Source organism: Gadus macrocephalus, chromosome 3, assembly GCF_031168955.1.
Source record: "Gadus macrocephalus chromosome 3, ASM3116895v1".
Lineage (NCBI taxonomy): Eukaryota > Metazoa > Chordata > Actinopteri > Gadiformes > Gadidae > Gadus > Gadus macrocephalus.
The window spans coordinates 25,044,061-25,062,315 of record NC_082384.1 but is presented as its reverse complement, the minus strand read 5'-3'; the positions used below and the strand labels follow the sequence as shown (position 1 = coordinate 25,062,315).

Genomic DNA, 18,255 nt, shown 5'->3' with positions numbered 1-18,255 from the left:
ATTAACCCCTTTTTTGGTACCTTGGAATTCTGGTTACTAGCCTACTTGAATGTTATAGGGTGTTAATCATAAGAGTAACTACAATGGTATAACTGAATAGGCTACTTAACGTCTTTTGTAGCAAGTATTGCAAAACAATTAAATAAATCAGTTCAATGATCACATGAACCCGCAAGTGCTTAGCGCGCAGACTCACCAGTGCGCTCTCAGAGCGCGTCATCATCTTTGGGTTGGCAGAGCTTGGCCACTTCTCACATGGTCAGATGCCAAGTAGGCTTCACCACACACCGCACTCCATCACTTCGCGGCGATGGATCCGGGGCGAAGTTAACTTCACTCGTAAATAACTAAGATGGATAAAAACGGTTTGTTATTTTACAAACAGGAGAAGAAGCCGTGCGAGGATTCAGCACACTGGACAGCTCTTCCCTTCTTGTACTCCCAACAACTTTGCGTCATGAATGCGTAATGACCTCAAACTCGCCCGTTTTGGGAACTTTCTCTCGCGGCTCTTGGGAATGTCGTCCACGGCGGGACGTCTCGAGATGAGATGAACGTCACGGAGCTCCTCTTGGAGCTGGTCCTCATGGTGGTCGCGGTGGTCTCGCTGGTCTCCAACCTCTCGGTGCTGCTCTGTTTCCTCCAGAGCGCAGACATCCGCGCCCACGTGCCGGGTATACTGGTCCTCAACCTCTCCTCCTCCAACATCCTGCTCACCCTCATCAACATGCCGGCCACCTTCGTGGGGGTTGCCACCCGGGACAACCCGTTTGGGGACGCCTACTGTAAGGCCGTGAGCTTCTCGGAGACCTTCCTCACCTCCAACGGCATGCTCTCCATGGCGGCTCTGAGCGTGGACCGGTGGGTCGCGGTGGTCTTCCCTCTTAGCTACTCCACCAGGATGGGACCGAGGGAGGCTTTCATCATAGTTGCGTATTCATGGCTGCACTCCGCAGCCTTCTCCCTCTCGGAGCTGGTTATGTCCTGGGGCGGATACAGCCACACCTACGCCTCGTGCACGCTGCACTATAGCGGGAAGAGGGACGGCAGCAGCGGCACCGTGGGACCCTCGCAGCTGGGCGCCTTCGTGGCGTTCACCGCGGTGCTGCACGGTAGCGGCTTCCTGCTGTGCCTCACCGTCATGACCATCTCCTACCTGAAGGTCCTGAGGGTGGCCAGGTTCCACTGTAAGAGGATAGATGTCATCACGGTGCAGACGCTGCTGCTGCTGGTGGATATTCAGCCCAGGTAAAGGGAGACGCTCGTCGGTTCAATTGTAACGTCCAGGTCCGTGATCAGCTTTTTGTGGACTCTATGCAGAATGTTGACAATTTGTTGACAATTGTTGACAATTTGTATGTCAGGATGGGCCTCAGTCTCAAAGTCTATGACCATGCCTAGTGGCGAATAAAAGCCAAATTGAAATATGAGGACTAGTTTTGATTTTTTTGTGGCACTATTGGAGAAAACAACCTAGCCAGGGCTTGTATGCGCTAACCAAAAAAAAAGAATCAGTTCTAAGAGCTGCTTATCACTGGTTTTGTACAGAATGGATGTAATTGAACCGCCAACTGACACATAAAGTAACACGCCTGCAACTCATGGCGGATTTAAATCTCCACATTGACGATACCAAGAATGAACCTGGGGTCAAATCCTTTAAGAGGAAAAGAGCCTCAACCCAATAATCGGAACCCAATAATCGGAAGTTGTCCCCCGCAATTTAAACCTACGCTAAATGACGATCAATGGGAAACACTGGGGCTCCCCGACATCCCCAACTTCTGAACAAATAGAAGGCTGAAATGGAAGCTTTGGGGCCCCCTTGTGTCTTTGGGGCCCTATGCAGAAGCATAGCATATAGCCAGAAACGGCCCTGGGAATGCCAGTTGATAGAGCATGTCCAAGGATAGGTGGAGCTGACTTTCTTTTCGTTTTTTTCTTTTCGTTCTCGCTCGCTCTCTCTCTCTCTCTCTCTCTCTCTCTCTCTCTCTCTCTCTCTCTCTCTCTCTCTCTCTCAAAAGTGTTAAAGAAAGATGTCTGGCGGAGCAGAGGAAGAGGAGTCATCGTGCCTCTAAAAAGATTTGCCTCTTCATCGGGTCTTTTATAGTGTGCTTCGCACCCTACGTGATAACAAGGTAACTGCTACGGGAATCTACATTACATTACATCACATACCCATTAGACATCGGTATCATGTCACACAAACCCATGCACACACACACACACACACACACACACACACACACACACACACACACACACACACACACACACACACACACACACACAAAAAAAAAAACACACACACACACACACACACACACACACACACACACACACACACATGCACGCACACACGCACACACACACACACACACACACACACACACACACACACACACACACACACACCGGAAAGTACACTACTGGAAAGCACACGTGCACACAGACACATTTCTTTGTGGACTACAATTACTGTTATGTATGCAGTGGATGGTCAACAGTATGCATTCTTATTGTGACGTTGCATACTTGTAACAATCTTACACTGTCTTCTAACATTATTACAAGTTACACTCAACAGGTGCCGTAGAGCGCCCCCTAAGGCATGGGAATAACAATGCATACTGTTGACCACACATTGCATACATAACAATTACTAAGTCGTTTTTCATGAAGGTTTAATCCGATTGGATGGATCTTCAGCCATCTTGCTCATGGGTCTAAAGGCTGCGTACATTAGTGATCAAACCCTCAATAGCCACCTCACCATGCCGTCACTAAGAACTCAATAAATCCCCAAAGGTTCTCTGACAGATTAAAGCGGAGACCTCCCTCTTGCAAAAGTTAAAACATGTACTCTGTAATGACGCATGTATACGATGCTGGGCCTGGATGCCACTTCTACACATGGCACTTTAGACCACTCTACACTTTATTGTTGTGTGTGTGCTTGCGTATGTGTGTTTGGGTGTGTGTGTGTGTGTGTGTTTATTAATTATTGAGCTTTGGGTGTGTTTGTGAGCGTCACTGGTGGGCCTACCAAACAATATTCATTAACTTGTGGTGGTGAAGCAAATCAATATGAAATAGGGGGTCTGTCCCAGTGTCACTATCAGCCCAGGGGTCCCTGGCCTGGAACACGTTGAAGACCTCTGCATCACCTCTGTGATGACCTTGAATCACCTCTTTACAGAGGTTATTGTTTCTAAATAAATATACTTCAGTTCAACTTTCTGCGTGGTCTCCCCTTTTTGTCATGAACTACAAGCTAGTCCATGACAAAGTGTATGACCCACATATACAGGATACAGTCAAACCAGGTCTTACATTTGTTTACATTTAAGGGACTTTGCTGACACTTTTATTCATTCACACATTACATTTACATTTAGGGCATTTAGCAGACGCTTTTATCCAAAGCGACTTTCAATAAGTACATTTGTCATAAGAAGTGAAACAATATATCGCTGTTGGTACAGTGAAGCTGTTCATAGAACCAAGTGCAAGTACTAACAATCGCTAGGTTAACTCATTCCCCGTACACACCACCAGCGAAGTCCACCACGCAGCTCGTCGGGAGCAGTCGGGGTGAGGGCGTCTCGCTCAGGGACACCTCGACCCTCAGCTAGGAGGAGCCGGGGATCGAACCAGCGACCTTCAGGTTACCAGCCAACCCGCTCCACCTCCTGAGCCACATGCCGCCCCCCCCTTTCAGCTCTCTACCTTCTCCGTCCCCAGGGTCACCCAGCTGGCGCCCCAGGTCCACATCCCTCGTCCGTGGGGCATCGCCACCAAGTGCCTGGCCTACGCCAAGGCGGCCAGCGACCCCTTCGTCTACTCGCTGCTCCGCCAGCAGTACCGCGCCGCCCTGGTCGGCATCAGCCACCGCATCCTGCGACGGGAACGCTACTCCTTCTCCACCCACAGCGCCAGCAGCATGACGGACGTGGACGGGGGGACCCGAGTTCCCTGAGCAGCGTCTTCTGAAGGTCGGACGCCTTTAGGGTTCGGTTTGGGGGTTGGCGTCGCTAACGAGGTAGAGAGGGTTGACTGGTAACCGGAAGGTTGCTAGTTCGATCCCCTCGCTCCTCCTAGCTGAGTGTCGAAGGTGTCCCTGAGCGAGACGCCTCACCCTGACTGCTCCTGACCAGCTGGCTGTCGCAGTGCATTGTTGACTCCGCTGTCGGTGTGTGAATGGTTTGTAAGTCACTTTGGTTAAAAGCGTCAGCTAAATGTAAATGGTTTTAGGCAGAAGACCCAGAGACACAACCTGAATGAACTGGTTGGCCTCTGGAACCACTAAGACTCCTGGTCTTAGTGCTCAATGAAGATCTGATCTTCTTGCTGACTGTTCCTCACATTGCAGTCGCATGCTCTAGAACCACATTTGAAGTGGACTGAATCGGATTTGAGGCGATCAGATGTTCTGTCCCCATCACGTCATGTAGGCCTATGTGTACAGCTTTTTTGTATTAAAGGAATTTGTGTCAATTACCGTGACTCTTTTTTTTTATGTTTCTTGCGTAAAGTTCATAACTTCGATCACCCCTAACGTCAAACAAAACTCAAATGAACGTGCTTATCGCAACCTCAACATGAACCTTCCCTCCCAGCGCTCTGGCCTGAGCGTTCCCATTTGCTGTGTAACATGATCGCTGCAGATGCAAAGCCATAATTCTCCGCAGAGCCACACATCTGTCGGTGAAGGGATGCTCCGCGAAAACAAAGGAACGAAGTAACCGCTGGTGGTTAATTGCAGAGGGAAGTTGGAGGTCCACACGCAGACTGGACTCAGTGCCACATCACAAACCCCTGCTCGGCTGCGTTATACTGCAACATGCATTTCGCACAAATCGTGTTCTTTCTTTCGCTCACTCAGTGTTTGTGCGCCCTACCGCAGCACTGCGGGACCGGAGATAACGTGGGTAAGGTCAACTCACTTTAAAGATTTTGAATTTGGAAAAGTACTTTTAAAGGCTTTACTAGTAGGTACTTGCACGGCGATAAGGTTGCATGTATGGTATCCGCTGCTTTGTGCTGTAAAGTTGTTAAAATGAGCCGAATGCATCGTTTTATACTTTATAACACCGTTTTATACTTTATAACATGTGCCGAGTTAATTTCGGCACATGTTGCCTCGCTGTCATGCATTGATCGTCGTTTGCCATGAAAGTCTGTGTTTGTCAAAATTGAACCCAGCTTTTCGGATCTTGTTGTGAACACGTTGGACGGATTAGTTAGGCTACATCCATTGACTCACTAAAGCTGTTCGCAGAGTATGTTGTTAGTTATCTTATCCCTGTCCGGCTTGGCTGTTGTTACGCTTGAATCTGTCGCCCCCTAGCGGATCTTCTACTCCCTGCCTGAAGGGAAAGATGTTGGTGGCTCTACTGATTTGCCATTTTTGCTATTTTCTTTTCCACAGGACCATGCAGTAACAATGCAGCGGTTGAAGAAAAACGTAGGTTCTATTAAAAATCCATTAATCTTAGTATTTGTCAGTGGCATCGAATGAATGATAGGCGATACATAATGTACCTATATGTAAATTTTTTATTTATCAATGTTCTTTCAAGATTGTTTGTTTTTAAACAGAACTACATGAAGGTAGTGGTATCACATAAATTAGTATTTTCAGTATTTACACAAATTGTCAATTATATACAAATTAATGTATTCTGATAATCTAATCGAAATCGGTTATCCTAGCAATTGTTTGTGTTAGGCACTCGGCTCTATGAACATCCTTACTGTAACGACAGCGATATATTGGTGTTTCTCTTTCTTCTGGAAAAAAAGTAATTATTGTGAGTCGCTTTGGATAAAGGCATCTGCTTAATGCCCTGAATGTAAATGTAAATCAACTATCTAAACCGTTTTTTCCCACAGCTAAATGCACAGAGCTGAACCTGGGCTACTGCAATAACATGGACTACTCCAGGTGGGACCCACACACACTGATATACACACCAATAACAACACTTCACACACACTAATATACACACTAATAACAAAACTTCACACCCACTGATATACACACATCACACACACTGATATACACACTGATAACACACAGTGAGCTACGTCTTCTCATGACACAGGCTGGGTTCCATAATTCACCCCTTCACGCACACGTTCACACGCCGACGGCGGAGTCGGCCCCGCGGGGCGACAGCCAGCTGGTCAGGAGCGGTCAGGGGGAGGCGTCCCGCTCAGGGACACCTCGGCACTCCGCTCGGAGGAGCCGGGGATCGAAACCAGCGACCTTCTGGTGACCAGCCGACCCGCCCTGACTCCTGAGCCACGTGCCGCCCCAATGCATTCCCCTCCCTACCCCTGCCCCCAACAGGACCATCTACCCCAACATGCCCCCCTAATGCCTCCCTCCCCCCTCCCTCTCTCCCTCCCCCCCAGGACCATCTACCCCAACATGCCCCCCTAATGCCTCCCTCCCCCCTCCCTCTCTCCCTCCCCCCCAGGACCCTCTACCCCAACATCCTGGGCCACCGCACCCAGCTGGACGCCGAGTCGGGGCCCGAGTACCTCCTGCTGACGGTGCTCCACGGACTGCTGAACGGAGAGTGCTCCCCGGACATCCGGCTGGTGGGCTGCTCCGTGCTGGCTCCGCGTTGCCGGGGCGACCGCGCCGCCAAGCCCTGCCGCGGCACGTGCGAGGAGCTGCGGCGGCAGTGCGGCCACGCCTTCGAGGCCATCGACATGGCCTGGCCCTACTTCCTGGACTGCGACCGCTTCTTCGCCAGCACGGAGGAGGGCTGCTACGACCCCCTGGCCGGGCTGAAAGGTGTCTACCCTACCCTGGTGTGATAATAGGATAAAGACCAATAGATCAGATACATCTCGCTCTCTAAGTATGTCGACTCACTTGTTCTGTCCCCCCTCTTATTGTGTGTTGAACGTTCTGGCACTAAAAAATAGTACTTAGCATTGGGTAGCATCTTATCCTAGCTATCTTTGTTGTCTACGGGGAATTGTTTAACCTAGTGATTGTTAGTTTGTTCTATGAACATCCTTACTGTACCAGCAGAGATATATTGTTGTTTCTCTTTCTTCTGACAAATGTACTTATTGTACATTGTATCTCCTCCTCCTCTTTACCTTATCTTCTCTCTCTTCTCCTCTCTTTAACTTTTCTCATGTCTTTGCTCCTCCTCCTCCTCCTCCTCCTCTTCCTCCTCCTCCTCCTCCTCCTCTCTTTACCTCATCTCCATTGTCTCCTCCTGATCTCTCTACCTCGTCTCATGTGTCTCCTCCCTCCTCCTCCTCCTCCCTCCTCCCTCCTTCTCCTCCTCCCTCCTTCTCCTCCTCCCTCCTCCTTCCAGCCAGACAGGAGCAGTCGTTCGCCAGCCTGTCCCCGGACGAACCCAGCACCATCATCCAGTTCACCTACACCACCAACGGCCAGATGTACGGCCTGCTGAAGCGGACAGCCGCCAAGTGCTCCCACATCGCCCAGGTCTACAGCCTGGGCCGCAGCACGGAGGGCCGCGACCTGCTGGCCATCGAGTTCTCCCGTAACCCCGGGCAACACGAGCTCAGTGAGTCCGGACCTAGTCGCCGCGGTAACAAAGGGGGATTCTGGGACCCCTTGATTGACACTTGAGACCCCCTAAAAGCTTTAATAGTTTAATGTGGGGGGCTCCAGAGAAATATTGTTGTGTTGTTCATTCGTATGTTGCCGTTGAACACTCGGTTGATTCTTGTCTGCCTCATCGTCTTCCTCCCTGTTCTCCTCTCCTTCCCAGTGGAGCCGGAGATCAAGCGAGTGTCCAACATGCATGTTCTCATCTTAATGTCTGCTCCCCTCCCCTCCACCTCCCACCCCACCGTGACATCGCCTCTCCCTTCCCGTTCTCCTCTCCCCCTCCCAGTGGAGCCTGAGATCAAGCTGGTGGGCAACATGCACGGTAACGAGGTGCTCGGCCGCCAGCTGCTCATCTACCTGGCCCAGTACCTGTGCTCCGAGTACACGCTGGGCAACGAGCGCGTGCAGGCGCTGGTCAACAGCACGCGCATCCACATCCTGGCCTCCATGAACCCCGACGGCTACGAGCTGGCGGCCGCAGAGGTAGAGGACAGCAGCGACCGGGACCCAAACCACCAGGAAGTAAATACTGTTAAGATTGAGGAAAAAAGAAAGATCAACCTGCCATTATCCGCCTCTGTCCCGCATGGCTTGTCTGCTCTGTCTGTCTGTCTGTCTGTCTGTCTGTCTGTCTGTCTGTCTGTCTGTCTGTCTGTCTTAAAGGGGACATATCATGCCACCAGGTGTGAGTGTGATTAGCCTTACAAGCCCGGAAATCCGCCCCATATGACATCACTAGTGGGCGTGTCCACCTAGATCTCTGCTGGACGGATGAGCAACGTTTGCTTCAGTCCACCGGGTAGTCTGGTAGACCGATCCATCCAGCACAGATCTAGGTGGACACGCCCACTAGTGATGTCATATGGGGCCGATTTTCGTGACGGTTGTAAGGCTAATCGCACTCACACCTTGTGGCATAATATGTCACCTTTAAGACAGACAGACATCTCTCTGTCTAGCTAACCTGAACTCAGGGACCCCGTATCCAACTGAACCCTCAGTTGGATAAGGGACCACTATCGCCCCCTGCTGAATCTGTTCGGAATTTCCATTTCCATCACTTGTTTTTCCAATTGGGATTTCCTGCTCTTTTTGGTGATGCATGCAGTGCATTTGGGACTTTTCCAATTCCTATTCCTATCCTTTCCTTTTCATTCAACGTCATGTCAGACTGACATAACCTTCCAATGTTTGTATGTTTAAAAGGGCCTCAGATGTTACCCTTGCATCTTAGCACACCCCTGCAAACAGAAACATATTGGAACGATCTTCTGTATGCAAAGATATAGATTAAAGACAGCTGCATAGCAATATTTAATACACTGCAAAGTGAATTTGATATTGCTTGCTAAAATTTGATTGCCAAATATTTTCTACAAAAATATTTATGATGCAATGCACTGAATGTTTTTTGAGTTTAGCCACTGATAGACATTGAGGCATGGTCTGTCTGTCTGGTTTTCTGAATCAACTGCTTTGGTAGTTTATTAAGCAAGTTTATAAAGCAATAAGTAAATGTGTGAAGAAAAGTCACATCTGAGAGAAAAATACATTTGTCTAAAACATATATATTATGACATATATATTTGACAAATGTATTTCCATTGATTTGCAATAGTTTCTTTGCCATATTTGTATGAATGTGAAATATGGGACAAATAAAATCTATCTTTGCACAATAGTTGTTGGATAGATTGGACATTATATAAATGTGTATGATATTACACATCTGTAAGGTTGTGTCTTAACTGCCACAACATCGGATACATGGTCATCATCTTTGACATCTTAACATTTTTACTCAATTCAATTTACTCATTTAACTCCTCAATTTACTCATATTCATACTGAATTCATATGTCTTACATGTTTTTGAATTAAATAACCACTAATATCTAACAGCCAGCGTATTAAGCTCTGTATTAACAGTGCTATGTAGCTCTGTATTAACAGTGCTATCTGCTGTATGTAGCTCAGTGCTAACAGTGCTATCTGGCCTATGTAGCTCTAGGTTAACAGTGCTATCTGGCCCATGTAGTTCTGTATTAACATTGCTAGATGTAGATGGCATATGTAGCTCAGTGCTAACAGTGCTAGCTGGCATATAGCTCTGTATTAATAGTGCTAGCTGGCCTATGTACCTATGTATTAGCAGTGCTAGCTGGTATGTAGCTCTATGTTAACAGTGCTAGCTGGCCTATTTAGCTCAGTGCTAACAGTGCTAGCTGGCATATAGCTCTGTATTAATAGTGCTAGCTGGCCTATGTACCTATGTATTAGCAGTGCTAGCTGGTATGTAGCTCTATGTTAACAGTGCTAGCTGGCCTATTTAACTCAGTGCTAACAGTGCTAGCTGGCCCATATAGCTCTGTATTATCAGTGCTAGCTAGCATATGTAGCTCTGTATTAACAGTGCTAGCTGGTCTATGTAGCTCTGTGTTGACAGTGCTAGCTGGTAAGGAGCTCTGTATTATCAGTGATACTGGCCTATGTAGCTCTGTATTAACAGTGCTAACTGGCCTATTTAGCTCTGTATTAACAGTGCTAGCTGGCCTATGTAGCTCTGTATTAACAGTGTTAGCTGGCCTATGTAGCTCTGTATTAACAGTGCTAGATGGCATGTAGCTCTGTATTAACAGTATTAGATGGTATGTAGCTCAGTGCTTACAGTGTTAGCTGGCATGTAGCTCAGTGCTAACAGTGCTAGCTGGCCTATGTAGCTCTGCGTTAACAGTGCTAGCTGGTATGTAGCTCAGTGCTAACATTGCTAGCTGGTATGTAGCTCAGTGCTAACAGTGCTAGCTGGCTGAACTCCTCCTCAGGGCCCACTAATGAACGGATGGACCAACGGACGCGGCAACGCTCAGAACATTGACCTGAACCGGAACTTTCCGGACCTGACCTCGGTCCTGTACCGCAACCGGCGCAGCCGACACTACCGCACCGATCACATCCCCATCCCTGACTCCTTCTGGTTCGGGAAGGTGACCAAGCTACTCCATTCTCAACTAAATATGTATTTCTAAGCATATATATTCATACTAGATATTATATATTTTAGATTATATCTATCCATCTATCCACCCATCCGTCCATCCATCCATCCATCCATCCATCCATCCATATCTATGATTATTAATATTATTATCATCATTATTTTTGTATGAATTCCTATTATTATTATTGTTGTTCTTATTTACATATATATATATTGCAAGCTGGCAATATGCATAATTATATGTTTTATTAATAGGCCTACTTTGTATAACCTTATTACTGTTATTATACCTATATCAATAGTTATACTGTTGTGGCTGCTGTTTTTTTTATTATAAATAGTCATTGTTATAATTATTAATATTTTAATTATTAGTCGTAGCAGTGGGGTAAGTAGCATTTACACTGGAACGCAAACTAATGTCTTATTTTTCATATTATTTCCTCGCTGGCCTGTAGGTGGCGCCAGAGACCTATGCAATGATGAAGTGGATCCGCTCAATTCCTTTCGTACAGTCCGCCAGCCTCCATGGCGGGGAGCTCGTTATCTCGTATCCGTTTGACTTCTCGCGACACCCGCAGGAGGAAAGGATGTTCTCCGCGACTCCAGATGAACTGGTGGGCGGGGCAGACAAATATATTCTAGAACATACTGAAAATATCCCAGATAGAGGGGGGGGCAGTTAAGGTCTGGATGGGGCAACGGTAGATAAATTAAATTAGACAAAATCTGACAAATATTTGCTACAAACACACACGCACATATATGATATTATTGTTGTTATGGGTCAATTTGTGCATTGGTTTTCTTTCTTAGCAATTTTACCTTAATTGATATTGCTTTTTTCCACAAAAACACAAGATTTCAAAACCAAACAAATATAAAAAGCGTTCCCATTCCCTCCCGCTGCCCTCCCTGTTACGATGGTGACCCCCAGGCCTTCAAACACCTGGCCCGCACCTACGCGGACTCCCACGCCACTATGTCCAACAACGACACGGACCGGTGCGGGGCCTCGTTCTACCGGAACGGGGGCATCATCAACGGGGCCTTGTGGTACAGCTTCGCAGGCGGTGAGTGACCGAACCACCTGCCCTGAAGCTCATCAGAATCAGAATTACTTTTATTTAGTGCTGACATGCGATTAAAATATTTAATCGCGATTAATTGCATTAATGTCATCATTTTGTTCTATGCTAAATATCCCTTGATTTCTTTGTCCCATTAATTTTTCTCATTTTAATGCTCTTATCAACATGGAGAAGTGCATTGGTTTGCCTTGTGCAAATGTTTTTTTTATTGATAACAACATTGGCATATACTGATCAAAACAGGACGATACAAAAAAAAAGCCTGTAGTGCAATTAAACGATGAACACATGCCTTGAACATAGCAGTCAGGCTACAGCTTCTTTGTTTTGAGCCAAAGAAAAAAAAAAAAAAAGGATTGCACCCAAGTACCCAAGAGTACAATTCTTAGGCTTGGTGTCTTAGAATGTGTCTACACTTGTCTGAGAGTCATTCAGAACCGAGTTATGAAGGATTGTTGTTGTGGAGCTATTAGTCTTACTATAATATGCAATTATATTCAAATTATATTTACCTTGCTTATGTAATTACTATTCAATTTTAAAGGAATTGTATTCATTCTCCTCGCACCTAGAGATACCTCCCTTCCTCTCTGTAATTGAGAGGTGAAAGATATATGTTGGCGTTTGAATTGCCACTGTAGCCACAAAGTCTGATACTAAGGCCATGCCAATCGACTGACTGTTTTGTAGATTCCTTTAACTGTCTTGCAGCCTCGCAGACCTCACTTCCCCCATAGTATATTGCAGTTAAACTTTGTAACCTTTGTATTAACTACCCGCAATGCAAAGTTTCCCTGTAAGAATCGTGTTCACCGATTGTCTCGTTCAATGCATTCTTGGTATCTTCGCTGTCTTTATCTTCCCATGATCATGCTCTAAAATAAATCTAATATTTTGTGTCTTAAAAACGTAATCATTCTCCATCAATTGTGCTCCTTCTCACAACCTCTGTTCTGGTCGCAGGTATGTCCGACTTCAACTACCTGCACACCAACTGCATGGAGATCACGGTGGAGCTGGGCTGCGATAAGTACCCCACAGAGGCCGAGCTGTACCCCGAGTGGAAACGCAACAAGGAGGCTCTGCTCAGCTTCATGGAGTCGGTGAGTGTGCGAGGTCAGCAGGTATCAGTGTGGTTTAGCGGTGTGACTGAGACGTCTCTTCCCCCTCCCAGGTCCATCGGGGGATTAAGGGCGTGGTGAGGGACATGGACGGCTATGGAATCAAAGGGGCGACCATCGCCGTCAGGGGAATCAGGAAGGACGTGACCACAGGTAGACGCGCCCTTCCTCCTCCTCCTCCTCCTCCTCCTCCTCCTCCTCCTCGTCCCCAGGTCACAGTATCGCCTGCCTCGGTGGAATCCTACCTGAGTTTGTCCTCACCTTGTGTTGCCATGTGTTCACAGTGCTGATACACGTGTAATGAGTTACCTTTACCTTTACATTCAGGGCATTGAGCAGACATTTTTATCCAGAGCGACTTACGATAAGTACATCCGTCAGAAGAAAGAGAAACGACACTATATCGTGGTCGGTACAGTAAGGAGGTTCATAGAACCGAGTGCCAAGCACCGATACCCGCTCTACCAACAGGAGGTGGACCGGAAGGTTGCTAGTTCGATCCCCCGGCTCCTCCTAGCTGAGTGTCGAGGTGTCCCTGAGCGAGACGCCTCACCCTGACTGCTCCTGACCAGCTGGCTGTCGCCCTGTGTGGCTGACACCGCCATGAGCCGTTGGTGTGCGAGTGTGTGCATGAATGGGTGAATGTTAGGCAATATTGTAAAGCGCTTTGAGTGGCCACTGGTTAAAGCGCCTGTGAAAAAGTGTTTCCTCGACGCACATGGTTGTTGTTAAAAAGCATATTTTAACTTTAAACAAATAGCACAACCGTCGAGTCACTTGCACAACTCAAGCCTCCCTCCAGTCTAAAACTCTGGCCCTCTTAAGGAGCACCAGAATGGGTGTGGCTCAATTAGCCCATGAGCCACAGCTGCAGACTATTACGGCTAACAGCCAGGAATATGTGCATCTTTGGTTTAAAAAAGTGAAGATGCCATTCACATCTTCATGACGCGCCGTATGAAGGCCGTCTGTTTACCTCTGTCCTCATCTCCGTACCCGTGTCTCGTGTCATCCTCCAGCGGAGGACGGGGACTACTGGCGTCTCCTGAACCCCGGGACCCACATCCTGACGGCCACGGCCAAGGGCTACTCCCGGGTCTCCAAGCGCGTCCGCCTGCCCCACAACATGCTCAAGGCCGGGGTGGTCGACTTTGTCCTGAAAAAGGTGAACGCTGCACTATGTCATTTGTTTGTACGCCAGCATATGGTTGATTAGATGTCGATTGTCTTGTGATTGTTGTCAGGTTTGTTATTATGTTCGTTATATAAAATAAGGATAACTTGTTAGTATAGATCCATTTTAACTCTGATTTACTAGCACCAGAACAATGTTCCAAGGGACCCTTAACAGGTGCCTTATGGTGCGTTTCCACTGCAGGGTGCGGAACGGATCGGATCGCAAAGATGCGGGTCGGGTCGCGTTTCCACCGCCAAAAGTGGGCGTGACCTGGACTTTGCCGTACCCGTTCCGGCCCCGTTCTCGGGACTCCTCCGTTGGGGTACCGCAAACGAGACGAGACGCCTGAAAGGGTCCCGTGAAATTCTAGCTACACCCCCCCTCCGTTGATTGGTCGACAGAATCGTCACTTCCGGGTGACGCGGGGATAAAAACAAACGAACAGTAGCCTCGAGGTATTATTCTTTACAATTAACTTGTCGCGTAAAACGCTTGCTTGGGCGAACAAGGAGGTGGAGACGTTCGTCTGCATTCTTGGGGAGGAAGACGTTTTTTTACGATGTTTACGTAGCTGCCGCGGCGATCGACATCCGGCCTACCTCAAAGGGATTAGAGCGGCATTAGAGCGCCCCCTAAGGCATGGGAGTAACAATGCATACTTTTGACTCTCCATTGCATGCATAAAAGTTGTCGTGTTTATCAGTAACTTTTTATCTACTGCTGCCATGTGTTCGGTCAGAATCATTTAAAGTGCATGAAACCCACCCAACCGCTCCTTGATTAGCGTCGCTTTCTTTCCGAAATCAATCTCCAACAATCAATATCGTCGGTAGAGTGGAAAGATATAAGAAAGTCTCAGTTTGAATCAAAGGGATGACGGCAGCGACCGTTCAGCATCAGTGCTGTCCTCATCAGCACTCTCATCTACGACCTTGTTCCTATTCCTTCCTTTCCTTTATCTGTGTCCTCCCTTCCTCCATTCCTCCTCCTTCCCCTCTCCTTCCTCTTCCTTTCCTCCTCCATCCTCCCTCTTCCCTTATCCCTTCTTTCATCTTCCCTCCCTCCTCCCTCCTCCCACCTTCCCCCCTCCCTCCCTCCTCCCCTCCCTCCTCCCCTCCCTCCTCCCCTCCCTTCCTCCCTCCTCCTTTCCTCCCTCCCTCCTCCCCTCTTCCTCTCTCCTCCCCTCCTCCCTCCTCCCCTCCTCCCTCCTCCCCCCCCCCCCCCTCCCCCGCCCCTCCCCCCTCCCCTCCCCCCCTCCTCCTCTCCCTCCTCTCCCTTCCATCAGGTTCCGTTGGAGCCCGACATCGACGACCACTTCTTCCCAATGGCCGACTCCTGGGAGCGCTTCGACCCCTACAACCAGTTTGAGCGCTACGGCGTGGTGGCGCGCGGCGAGGAGGGCCTGGAGCGCCAGGAGAAGCCCTGGTGGTGGAACTACTTCTCCCAGTTCTCCTTCTCCCCCCCGACGTGGCTGCTGCGTAACGTCTAGACACCGGGCCCGACCAGAGAGAGAGGGAAACGCTTAACGCTAATGTAGCATTGTAGGAGCGACCGGTAATGGAGCGGATATTTGCTATCGAAGTGAGGGAGAGGGAGCCATTACGGGTTACATGTATCAAAGGAGGAGGAGGAGTGGTCCCATGTGCTTCACTGGCAGAATGGGAAACAGGCTAAATATAATTCCAATCCGAAACCTTGGCTTTAGCTCCGTTTTTACGTTTGCTGTTGCATTAAAAGCAACGCCTGGAAGTGAATGAATTAGAGCATGTAGAATTATTTATAAAAGGTGGATCATTTGTGTTTTGTCAGTAGCATCGCAGTCACTACTTTACGTTGTCTCTCTTTTTTTACTCTGATCGACGACAAAGACAATGATGAGATGAACAGTAAGGCTTGGTTTTCTTTCGGTGGTCTAGGTGCTTTCTCTACAGGTGGTGTATTATCTTCAGACTGTTGTGCATCTCAGTGTCTGGAGCGAAATGGTTTAGAACGTGTCTATGTGCAGCTTGTCTTTGCCATGTATTCTCCTTTCGTAATATCCCCTGACAGCAGGAGTTACCCTGTGGTTTTTAAGGATGACAAATCCACATAGTTCTCATTAACAAGAAAGTGTGATTTTCCAACCACTTTGCTGTAGGTTCAAATGTTCTTCTTCATAGGTCACGTCCATAGCTATATGTCTTGGTAATGTATTCAAGGTCATGTCGAAGCACTACCTGTCAAATATATTACCAATAATAAGATCTGACATCTCTAAATACAAAACACGGAAATCAAATGTTTTCCATTGTACCTCATCTCACCTGTGTTTCTTGTTCAATTAAATGATGCTCTTAATAAATTATGTTCATCATTTAACTGGACAATTATCTTAAAACTTGTTATTGAGGCAGTTGAACTATTAAGTCACAAGATGGTGCTAAAGAACATATTTTTTGCTTGAAAGTAATGACCAAGACTCTATCACGCACGTTAACACACGGATACACGCATGCATTCACGCACATGCACACGCATGCCTGCATAAGCGCACGCTCACACACTCACACAAACGCTTACATACATAAGATCAAAAGGCTTTTTGCTGTAGAGACGCATTGTTCCTTCAAATGCATAACGTGATACTTTTAAGGAGTTTTTTCTTCTAAACCCTCACTATTTGAATAAAGCTGTATGCTAGTATCCACTGGGCATTTAATACTTCAGTTATGAATCATCAATGAAGCAGAAGTAAGCAGCAGAGTAGGCTTTTTCAGGCCAGCCAGGGTAAGTGAGCAAGGCTCCTGCATAAAGGACTCAAACAACATAATAGAGTATTAAAGTTAATGTTAAGTGTTTTCTCATAATGGATGATGGATGTGTGTGTGTGTGTACGTGGGGGGGGAAGGTATTTTTGTGTGTGTGTGTGTGTGTGTGTGTGTGTGTGTATTAGTGTGTGCACGTGTGTGTTTTAAGTGCACACAAATTACATATATTTGGCATTTCCTTAAATTACATTGAATCTAACTAGTGCAATTTTCTTTTCATGCTGTGGATGGGGGGGGAAGCTTAATTTTCCACTAAAGCAAATGCCCCCTGATCTAATTGTACAGGTAATTTGTGAAACAGGCGTCTGGGTAATGAAGCTGTCTAATAAGTTGCAGGGGGACACTCAATCACAGCCGTATATGACCCTATCCTGAAGCGTGTTTAAACAGGGTTCAACTAAGGAACAAGCTGCCACGCGGAACAAAACAACTAGAAAACTGCTTACTTTTATTTTACAGCTGCTATTTGTTTTCTGGTGAGAACATTTCTGCTTACTTTTATCTCGAAGAATGTTGAGGAAAAATGAGTCAACTAGTAAACTGCCACTTATATCTCAATAAGCTTTGGTCAAACTGTATTTTTAAGCTCCAATCAAGGATAAATCAAGAACCAAATCAAACATGTCAAATTAATGAATTTGATTATTAAAATAGGCCTGTGATTTAATTAGCCAGAACAAAGGCATTTTTAAATTACAAATGTTATCTAGAGCAATGCACACAAACATGAAATATATGAATTGACGCCACCAAAGTACACAATGAAATTACACTATACTTGTTAATTAATTAAAGTTTCATATCATATCTGTTTCACTGATTAACAACGCCGTCATTCACGCAACTCAACCAGCAGTGGTCGGTCACCTCTGAAACGGAGAAAGCCTTGGGGTGAATCGCGTGCCGTGCCAACCCTCTTCCTCCGTCCTGTCCATCTGCCGAGCGGTTTACAGCAAAGTGACCTGTGCTTGAACTAAAGTACATGTATTAATCCCCCGCATATGCATTACCCATCCGATAATTACACGGACGGAGCCCTGGAACATGGATCACAATACGAATCAGGGCCTGCAGCAAATGCCCGCGGTGAGCTGACTGGACAGCAGGATGGAGAATAGGTTTAGCTTCAAATGTGTGGTCGCATTGCACAACACAAATTAATACATGATGCATACACAATTTAGACAGTTTTACTTTGCTTGTAAACTGGGAGCACACTCTCAACGGTTGAGGGTTGGATTATAGTCTCAGACCTATAGGTGTCTGATAAACCCGCCGCTTCTAGAGTCGAAGCAACAGCACGTTTTCGTACCTCCAACAGTTTTTTCAAGATGGCTCTTAAAACCATGCTATAATTATCTTCTTTCCAAGGCAATGTGTTCCCAGATGCCTCCTCCTAATGTTCTTGGAATGAGTTTCCATCTGGCGCCCCCCCCTCACCCCTCCTCACCC

General features: G+C 47.1%; 2 protein-coding genes across 3 annotated transcripts; both read left to right on the top strand.

The window, feature by feature from the left end:
- Positions 1-207: 207 nt before the first annotated feature.
- gpr78a (G protein-coupled receptor 78a) lies at positions 208-4,497 on the top strand. The gene is made up of 3 exons (XM_060048247.1): positions 208-1,248; positions 2,025-2,138; positions 3,745-4,497. Exons 1-3 carry the CDS (start codon positions 551-553, stop codon positions 3,977-3,979), a joined length of 1,047 nt encoding a protein of 348 aa, XP_059904230.1. The 5' UTR covers positions 208-550; the 3' UTR covers positions 3,980-4,497.
- Positions 4,498-4,641: 144 nt separating this feature from the next.
- On the top strand, positions 4,642-16,337 carry cpz (carboxypeptidase Z). 2 transcript variants are annotated; one of them, XM_060048246.1, is made up of 13 exons: positions 4,642-4,931; positions 5,432-5,467; positions 5,896-5,947; positions 6,486-6,808; positions 7,347-7,562; positions 7,896-8,092; positions 10,432-10,593; positions 11,066-11,224; positions 11,545-11,680; positions 12,662-12,801; positions 12,873-12,972; positions 13,839-13,984; positions 15,282-16,337. In XM_060048246.1, the coding sequence occupies exons 1-13, from the start codon at positions 4,844-4,846 to the stop codon at positions 15,483-15,485; spliced, it is 1,959 nt and encodes a 652-aa protein (XP_059904229.1). In that variant the 5' UTR covers positions 4,642-4,843; the 3' UTR covers positions 15,486-16,337. The 2 variants fall into 2 exon arrangements, with proteins under 2 accessions (XP_059904229.1, XP_059904228.1); XM_060048245.1 differs by having other exon boundaries at positions 4,643-4,931; positions 7,896-8,131.
- The last annotated feature ends 1,918 nt before the right edge of the window (positions 16,338-18,255 follow it).

Coding starts and splice junctions, on each gene's coding strand:
- gpr78a (XM_060048247.1), top strand. CDS start 551: ATGAACGTCACGGAGCTCCTCTTGGAGCTGGTCCTCATGGTGGTCGCG. Junction 1,249..2,024: donor CTGGTGGATATTCAGCCCAG/GTAAAGGGAGAC, acceptor CTCTCTCAAAAG/TGTTAAAGAAAGATGTCTGG. Junction 2,139..3,744: donor GCACCCTACGTGATAACAAG/GTAACTGCTACG, acceptor CTCCGTCCCCAG/GGTCACCCAGCTGGCGCCCC.
- cpz (XM_060048245.1), top strand. CDS start 4,844: ATGCATTTCGCACAAATCGTGTTCTTTCTTTCGCTCACTCAGTGTTTG. Junction 8,132..10,431: donor GGGACCCAAACCACCAGGAA/GTAAATACTGTT, acceptor ACTCCTCCTCAG/GGCCCACTAATGAACGGATG. Junction 12,802..12,872: donor TGCTCAGCTTCATGGAGTCG/GTGAGTGTGCGA, acceptor TCCCCCTCCCAG/GTCCATCGGGGGATTAAGGG.